The sequence below is a fragment of the Oncorhynchus mykiss genome, chromosome 18 (genome assembly GCF_057628025.1).
Source record: "Oncorhynchus mykiss isolate SJ-2025 chromosome 18, ASM5762802v1, whole genome shotgun sequence".
Taxonomy (NCBI): domain Eukaryota; kingdom Metazoa; phylum Chordata; class Actinopteri; order Salmoniformes; family Salmonidae; genus Oncorhynchus; species Oncorhynchus mykiss.
This window is the reverse complement of record NC_143039.1, coordinates 3,441,308-3,448,956: the sequence shown is the minus strand read 5'-3', so window position 1 is coordinate 3,448,956 and position 7,649 is coordinate 3,441,308. Positions and strand designations below refer to the sequence as shown.

At 54.9% G+C, this 7,649-nt stretch overlaps 1 protein-coding gene across 6 annotated transcripts in view; it reads right to left on the bottom strand.

Moving 5' to 3' along the window:
- Positions 1–1,359: 1,359 nt before the first annotated feature.
- Positions 1,360–7,649, bottom strand: part of LOC118948704 (serine/threonine-protein kinase 24) — a 104,290-nt gene continuing 98,000 nt past the window's right edge. For 3 of the 6 annotated variants that reach the window (XM_090206950.1, XM_090206953.1, XM_090206952.1), the window contains 3 exons: positions 7,155–7,329; positions 5,771–5,907; positions 1,367–2,102 (listed from right to left, as the gene is read on the bottom strand). In XM_090206950.1, coding sequence (XP_090063076.1) covers positions 2,063–2,102; positions 5,771–5,907; positions 7,155–7,329 — 352 coding nt within the window. In that variant the 3' untranslated portion in view covers positions 1,367–2,062. Of the gene's footprint in view, positions 2,103–5,770; positions 5,908–7,154; positions 7,330–7,649 lie in introns of all 6 variants that reach the window. The other 3 variants (XR_016488225.1, XR_016488224.1, XM_090206951.1) reach the window with 2 other exon arrangements.

Sequence of the window (7,649 nt, the reverse complement as noted above, 5' to 3'; positions counted from 1 at the left end):
GTCTGGAGACCACAGAGAGGAGCAGGGGGAAGTCAGGAGACCACAGAGAGGAGCAGGGGGGAGTCTGGAGACCACAGAGAGGAGCAGGGGGGAGTCTGGAGACCACAGAGAGGAGCAGGGGGGAGTCTGGAGACCACAGAGAGGAGCAGGGGGGAGTCTGGAGACCACAGAGAGGAGCAGGGGGAAGTCAGGAGACCACAGAGAGGAGCAGGGGGAGTCTGGAGACCACAGAGAGGAGCAGGGGGGAGTCTGGAGACCACAGAGAGGAGCAGGGGGAAGTCTGGAGACCACAGAGAGGAGCAGGGGGAAGTCTGGAGACCACAGAGAGGAGCAGGGGGGAGTCTGGAGACCACAGAGAGGAGCAGGGGGGAGTCTGGAGACCACAGAGAGGAGCAGGGGGGAGTCTGGAGACCACAGAGAGGAGCAGGGGGGAGTCTGGAGACCACAGAGAGGAGCAGGGGGGAGTCTGGAGACCACAGAGAGGAGCAGGGGGGAGTCTGGAGACCACAGAGAGGAGCAGGGGGGAGTCTGGAGACCACAGAGAGGAGAGGGGGGAAGTCAGGAGACCACAGAGAGGAGAGGGGGGAAGTCAGGAGACCACAGAGAGGAGCAGGGGGGAGTCAGGAGACCACAGAGAGGAGCAGGGGGGAGTCAGGAGACCACAGAGAGGAGCAGGGGGGAGTCAGGAGACCACAGAGAGGAGCAGGGGGGAGTCTGGAGACCACAGAGAGGAGCAGGGGGGAGTCTGGAGACCACAGAGAGGAGCAGGGGGGAGTCTGGAGACCACAGAGAGGAGCAGGGGGAAGTCTGGAGACCACAGAGAGGAGCAGGGGGGAGTCAGGAGACCACAGAGAGGAGCAGGGGGGAGTCTGGAGACCACAGAGAGGAGCAGGGGGAGTCTGGAGACCACAGAGAGGAGCAGGGGGGAGTCAGGAGACCACAGAGAGGAGCAGGGGGGAGTCTGGAGACCACAGAGAGGAGCAGGGGGAAGTCTGGAGACCACAGAGAGGAGCAGGGGGGAGTCTGGAGACCACAGAGAGGAGCAGGGGGAAGTCTGGAGACCACAGAGAGGAGCAGGGGGGAGTCTGGAGACCACAGAGAGGAACAGGGGGGAGTCTGGAGACCACAGAGAGGAGCAGAGGGGAGTCTGGAGACCACAGAGAGGAGCAGGGGGGAGTCTGGAGACCACAGAGAGGAGCAGGGGGAAGTCAGGAGACCACAGAGAGGAGCAGGGGGGAGTCTGGAGACCACAGAGAGGAGCAGGGGGAGTCAGGAGACCACAGAGAGGAGCAGGGGGGAGTCTGGAGACCACAGAGAGGAGCAGGGGGAAGTCAGGAGACCACAGAGAGGAACGGGGGGGGGGGGGGGGTCGGGGGTGGTACTCTGGTTTTAGGGGTGGTGGTGGGGGGGGGGGGGGTCTCCCTCTAGTTCCAGACAGACTGGGTCCATACTGATGGGTCTCCCTCTGGTTCCGTCCGACTGGGTCCATACTGATGGGTCTCCTCTGGTTCCAGACAGACTGGGTCCATACTGATGGGTCTCCTCTGGTTCCAGACAGACTGGGTCCATACTGATGGGTCCTCCTCTGGTTCCAGACAGACTGGGTCCATACTGATGGGTCCTCCTCTGGTTCCAGACAGACTGGGTCCATACTGATGGCTCCTTCTCTGGTTCCAGACAGACTGGGCCCATACTGATGGGTCCTCCTCTGGTTCCAGACAGACTGGGTCCATACTGATGGGTCTCCCTCTGGTTCCGTCAGACTGGGTCCATACTGATGCGTCCTCCTCTGAGAAGCAGTGTCTCCTTGCTCTTGGGTTAATTCTCCAGCAGTGTTAACAGAGTGACTGGGCTCTACTGCCCCCTCTGATCTCCACAGGTTTATCAAGTTACTAAAAGAGGCCTTGGAGTTGATCACCAAGCGCCGGGTGTGTTCAGGCTTCTCCAGCAGGAATGTGTGACAGACACCTATGGTGTTATCCAGGCTGACCTCTAACCTCTGACTGGACCACAGACAGGGGGCGGGACCTGGGAGAGGCGGGCTGGGGCAGAGAGCCAATCACTAGGGAGAAGAGCACGAAGACTTCCTGCCTGAAGAAAATCTAAGAGAGAGGAGAGAGAAGATGGAGATAGGTTAGGACAGTGGACAGGTGTGGGTTTAGATGTATCTATAGGGGTTAGTGGTAGGGTACTAAGGTTAGCGGTAGGGTACTAGGGTTAGTGGTAGGGTACTAGGGCTATAGGGGCTAGTGGTAGGGTACTAGGGTTAGCGGTAGGGTACTAGGGCTATAGGGGCTAATGGTAGGGTACTAGGGTTAGCGGTAGGGTACTAGGGTTAGTGGTAGGGTACTAGGGCTATAGGGGCTAGTGGTAGGGTACTAGGGTTAGCGGTAGGGTACTAGGGCTATAGGGGCTAATGGTAGGGTACTAGGGTTAGCGGTAGGGTACTAGGGTTAGCGGTAAGGTACTAGGGCTATAGGAGCTAGTGGTAGGATACTAGGGTTAGTGGCAGGGTACTAGGGTTAGTGGTAGGGTACTAGGGTTAGTGGTAGGGTACGAGGGTTATAGGGGTTAGTGGTAGGGTACTAGGGCTATAGGGGCTAGTGGTTGGGTACTAGGGTTAGTGGTAGGGTACTAGGGCTATATGGGCTAGTGGTAGGGTACTAGGGTTAGTGGTAGGGTACTAGGGTTATAGGGGTTAGTGGTAGGGTACTAGGGCTATAGGGGCTAGTGGTAGGGTACTAGGGTTAGTGGTAGGGTACTAGGGCTATAGGGGCTAGTGGTAGGGTACTAGGGCTATAGGGGTTAGTGGTAGGGTACTAGGGTTATAGGGGTTAGCGGTAGGGTACTAGGGCTATAGGGGCTAGTGGTAGGGTACTAGGGTTAGTGGTAGGGTACTAGGGCTATAGAGGCTAGTGGTAGGGTACTAGGGGTATAGGGGCTAGTGGTAGGGTACTAGGGTTAGCGGTAGGGTACTAGGGCTATAGGGGCTAATGGTAGGGTACTAGGGTTAGCGGTAGGGTACTAGGGTTAGTGGTAGGGTACTAGGGCTATAGGGGCTAGTGGTAGGGTACTAGGGTTAGCGGTAGGGTACTAGGGCTATAGGGGCTAATGGTAGGGTACTAGGGTTAGCGGTAGGGTACTAGGGTTAGCGGTAAGGTACTAGGGCTATAGGAGCTAGTGGAGGGTACTAGGGTTAGTGGCAGGGTACTAGGGTTAGTGGTAGGGTACTAGGGTTAGTGGTAGGGTACTAGGGTTATAGGGGTTAGTGGTAGGGTACTAGGGCTATAGGGGCTAGTGGTTGGGTACTAGGGTTAGTGGTAGGGTACTAGGGCTATATGGGCTAGTGGTAGGGTACTAGGGTTAGTGGTAGGGTACTAGGGTTATAGGGGTTAGTGGTAGGGTACTAGGGCTATAGGGGCTAGTGGTAGGGTACTAGGGTTAGTGGTAGGGTACTAGGGCTATAGGGGCTAGTGGTAGGGTACTAGGGCTATAGGGGTTAGTGGTAGGGTACTAGGGTTATAGGGGTTAGCGGTAGGGTACTAGGGCTATAGGGGCTAGTGGTAGGGTACTAGGGTTAGTGGTAGGGTACTAGGGCTATAGAGGCTAGTGGTAGGGTACTAGGGGTATAGGGGCTAGTGGTAGGGTACAAGGGTTAGGTTAGTGGTAGGGAACTAGGGTTATATGGGTCTGTGGTAAGGTACTAGGGTTATAGGGGTTAGTGGTAGGATACTAGGTTATAGGTGTTTGTGGTAGGGTACTAGGGCTATAGGGGCTAGTGGTAGGGTACTAGGGTTATAGGGGTTAGTGGTAGAGTACAAGGGTTAGGTTAGTGGTAGGGTACTAGGGTTATAGGGGTTAGTGGTAGGGTACTAGGTTATAGGTGTTTGTGGTAGGGTACTAGGGCTATAGGGGCTAGTGGTAGGGTACTAGGGGTATAGGGGTTAGTGGTAGGGTACTAGGGTTATAGGGGTTAGTGGTAGGGTACAAGGGTTAGGTTAGTGGTAGGGTACTAGGGTTATAGGGGTTAGTGGTAGGGTACTAGGGGTATAGGGGTTAGTGGTAGGGTACTAGGGTTATAGGGGCTAATGGTAGGGTACTAGGGTTAGCGGTAGGGTACTAGGGTTAGCGGTAAGGTACTAGGGCTATAGGAGCTAGTGGTAGGATACTAGGGTTAGTGGCAGGGTACTAGGGTTAGTGGTAGGGTACTAGGGTTAGTGGTAGGGTACGAGGGTTATAGGGGTTAGTGGTAGGGTACTAGGGCTATAGGGGCTAGTGGTTGGGTACTAGGGTTAGTGGTAGGGTACTAGGGCTATATGGGCTAGTGGTAGGGTACTAGGGTTAGTGGTAGGGTACTAGGGTTATAGGGGTTAGTGGTAGGGTACTAGGGCTATAGGGGCTAGTGGTAGGGTACTAGGGTTAGTGGTAGGGTACTAGGGCTATAGGGGCTAGTGGTAGGGTACTAGGGCTATAGGGGTTAGTGGTAGGGTACTAGGGTTATAGGGGTTAGCGGTAGGGTACTAGGGCTATAGGGGCTAGTGGTAGGGTACTAGGGTTAGTGGTAGGGTACTAGGGCTATAGAGGCTAGTGGTAGGGTACTAGGGGTATAGGGGCTAGTGGTAGGGTACTAGGGTTAGCGGTAGGGTACTAGGGCTATAGGGGCTAATGGTAGGGTACTAGGGTTAGCGGTAGGGTACTAGGGTTAGTGGTAGGGTACTAGGGCTATAGGGGCTAGTGGTAGGGTACTAGGGTTAGCGGTAGGGTACTAGGGCTATAGGGGCTAATGGTAGGGTACTAGGGTTAGCGGTAGGGTACTAGGGTTAGCGGTAAGGTACTAGGGCTATAGGAGCTAGTGGAGGGTACTAGGGTTAGTGGCAGGGTACTAGGGTTAGTGGTAGGGTACTAGGGTTAGTGGTAGGGTACTAGGGTTATAGGGGTTAGTGGTAGGGTACTAGGGCTATAGGGGCTAGTGGTTGGGTACTAGGGTTAGTGGTAGGGTACTAGGGCTATATGGGCTAGTGGTAGGGTACTAGGGTTAGTGGTAGGGTACTAGGGTTATAGGGGTTAGTGGTAGGGTACTAGGGCTATAGGGGCTAGTGGTAGGGTACTAGGGTTAGTGGTAGGGTACTAGGGCTATAGGGGCTAGTGGTAGGGTACTAGGGCTATAGGGGTTAGTGGTAGGGTACTAGGGTTATAGGGGTTAGCGGTAGGGTACTAGGGCTATAGGGGCTAGTGGTAGGGTACTAGGGTTAGTGGTAGGGTACTAGGGCTATAGAGGCTAGTGGTAGGGTACTAGGGGTATAGGGGCTAGTGGTAGGGTACAAGGGTTAGGTTAGTGGTAGGGAACTAGGGTTATATGGGTCTGTGGTAAGGTACTAGGGTTATAGGGGTTAGTGGTAGGATACTAGGTTATAGGTGTTTGTGGTAGGGTACTAGGGCTATAGGGGCTAGTGGTAGGGTACTAGGGTTATAGGGGTTAGTGGTAGAGTACAAGGGTTAGGTTAGTGGTAGGGTACTAGGGTTATAGGGGTTAGTGGTAGGGTACTAGGTTATAGGTGTTTGTGGTAGGGTACTAGGGCTATAGGGGCTAGTGGTAGGGTACTAGGGGTATAGGGGTTAGTGGTAGGGTACTAGGGTTATAGGGGTTAGTGGTAGGGTACAAGGGTTAGGTTAGTGGTAGGGTACTAGGGTTATAGGGGTTAGTGGTAGGGTACTAGGGGTATAGGGGTTAGTGGTAGGGTACTAGGGTTATAGGGGCTAGTAGTCACACCTCTGCAGTCTGTTAACCAGCTGTGTGACCAGGGAGTCAGAGATCCCAGGGTAGGCCTCCTCAGCTAGGAGAATAGCTTCTCTCAGTTCATCTAGAGCCATGGGGTTCCCATTCACTGCCTCCTGACGCTGCTTCAACTGGAGGACAGAGAGACGGGAACAACAGGGTTAGGAGGGAGGACAGAGAGAAGGGAACACAACAGGGTTAGGAGGGAGGACAGAGAGAAGGGAACAAAAGGGTTAGGAGGGAGGACAGAGAGAAGGGAACACAACAGGGTTAGGAGGGAGGACAGAGAGAAGGGAACACAACAGGGTTAGGAGGGAGGACAGAGAGAAGGGAACACAACAGTGGTAGGAGGGAGGACAGAGAGAAGGGAACACAACAGGGTTAGGAGGGAGGACAGAGAGAAGGGAACACAACAGGGTTAGGAGGGAGGACAGAGAGAAGGGAACACAACAGGGTTAGGAGGGAGGACAGAGAGAAGGGAACAAAAGGGTTAGGAGGGAGGACAGAGAGAAGGGAACACAACAGGGTTAGGAGGGAGGACAGAGAGAAGGGAACACAACAGGGTTAGGAGGGAGGACAGAGAGAAGGGAACACAACAGGGTTAGGAGGGAGGACAGAGAGAAGGGAACACAACAGGGTTAGGAGGGAGGACAGAGAGAAGGGAACACAACAGGGTTAGGAGGGAGGACAGAGAGAAGGGAACACAACAGGGTTAGGAGGGAGGACAGAGAGAAGGGAACACAACAGGGTTAGGAGGGAGGACAGAGAGAAGGGAACACAACAGGGTTAGGAGGGAGGACAGAGAGAAGGGAACACAACAGGGTTAGGAGGGAGGACAGAGAGAAGGGAACACAACAGGGTTAGGAGGGAGGACAGAGAGAAGGGAACAGCAGGGTTAGGAGGGAAGACAGAGAGAAGGGAACAACAGGGTTAGGAGGGAGGACAGAGAGAAGGGAACAGAAGGGAAGGCCGGGGGTTGGGTTGGTCTGTCTGACCATGGCCGGGGGTTGGGTTGGTCTGTCTGAACATGGCCGGGGGTTGGGTTGGTCTGTCTGACCATGGCCGGGGGTTGGGTTGGTCTGTCTGCGCTATGGCCGGGGGCTGGGTTGGTCTGTCTGACCATGGCCGGGGGTTGGGTTGGTCTGTCTGAACATGGCCGGGGGTTGGGTTGGTCTGTCTGACCATGGCCGGGGGTTGGGTTGGTCTGTCTGACCATGGCCGGGGGTTGGGTTGGTCTGTCTGCGCTATGGCCGGGGGTTGGGTTGGTCTGTCTGACCATGGCCGGGGGTTGGGTTGGTCTGTCTGAACATGGCCGGGGGTTGGGTTGGTCTGTCTGTGACAGGGGAGAGCTCCCCTATGACAGGGGAGAGCTTCTTACTTCGGCCAGAGAAGGAGAGATGATGGTGGAAAACAGCCTCCCTGAAATGCCTCCACTCTCCACTTCCTGTCCCTCTCCCCCGTTCTGCAGTTTCTTAGGATCCTTCTCTCTGATGGTGAAGATCCAGTCATCACTCCCAAAGTTGTTCCCGCCTGACGCCTGCCCATCCTGCTCCCTGATTGGACAAGATAGACCAGAGTCAGGACTCTAATTGGCTCAGCACGATAGCATGACTCAATAGCCTTGGTTAAAGTAGTGCACTGCAAAGGGAAGAGGGTTCCATTTAGTATGCAATCTAGGTCTGATCCTGACTTACGAGTCAGACTCATCTGAGTTGGACTCTGCCTGCAGTCTAGGTCTGATCCTGACTTACGAGTCAGACTCGTCTGAGCTGGACTCTGCCTGCAGTCTAGGTCTGATCCTGACTTACGAGTCAGACTCGTCTGAGCTGGACTCTGCCTGCTGTCTGGTCTGCCTAGGTCTAATCCTGACTTA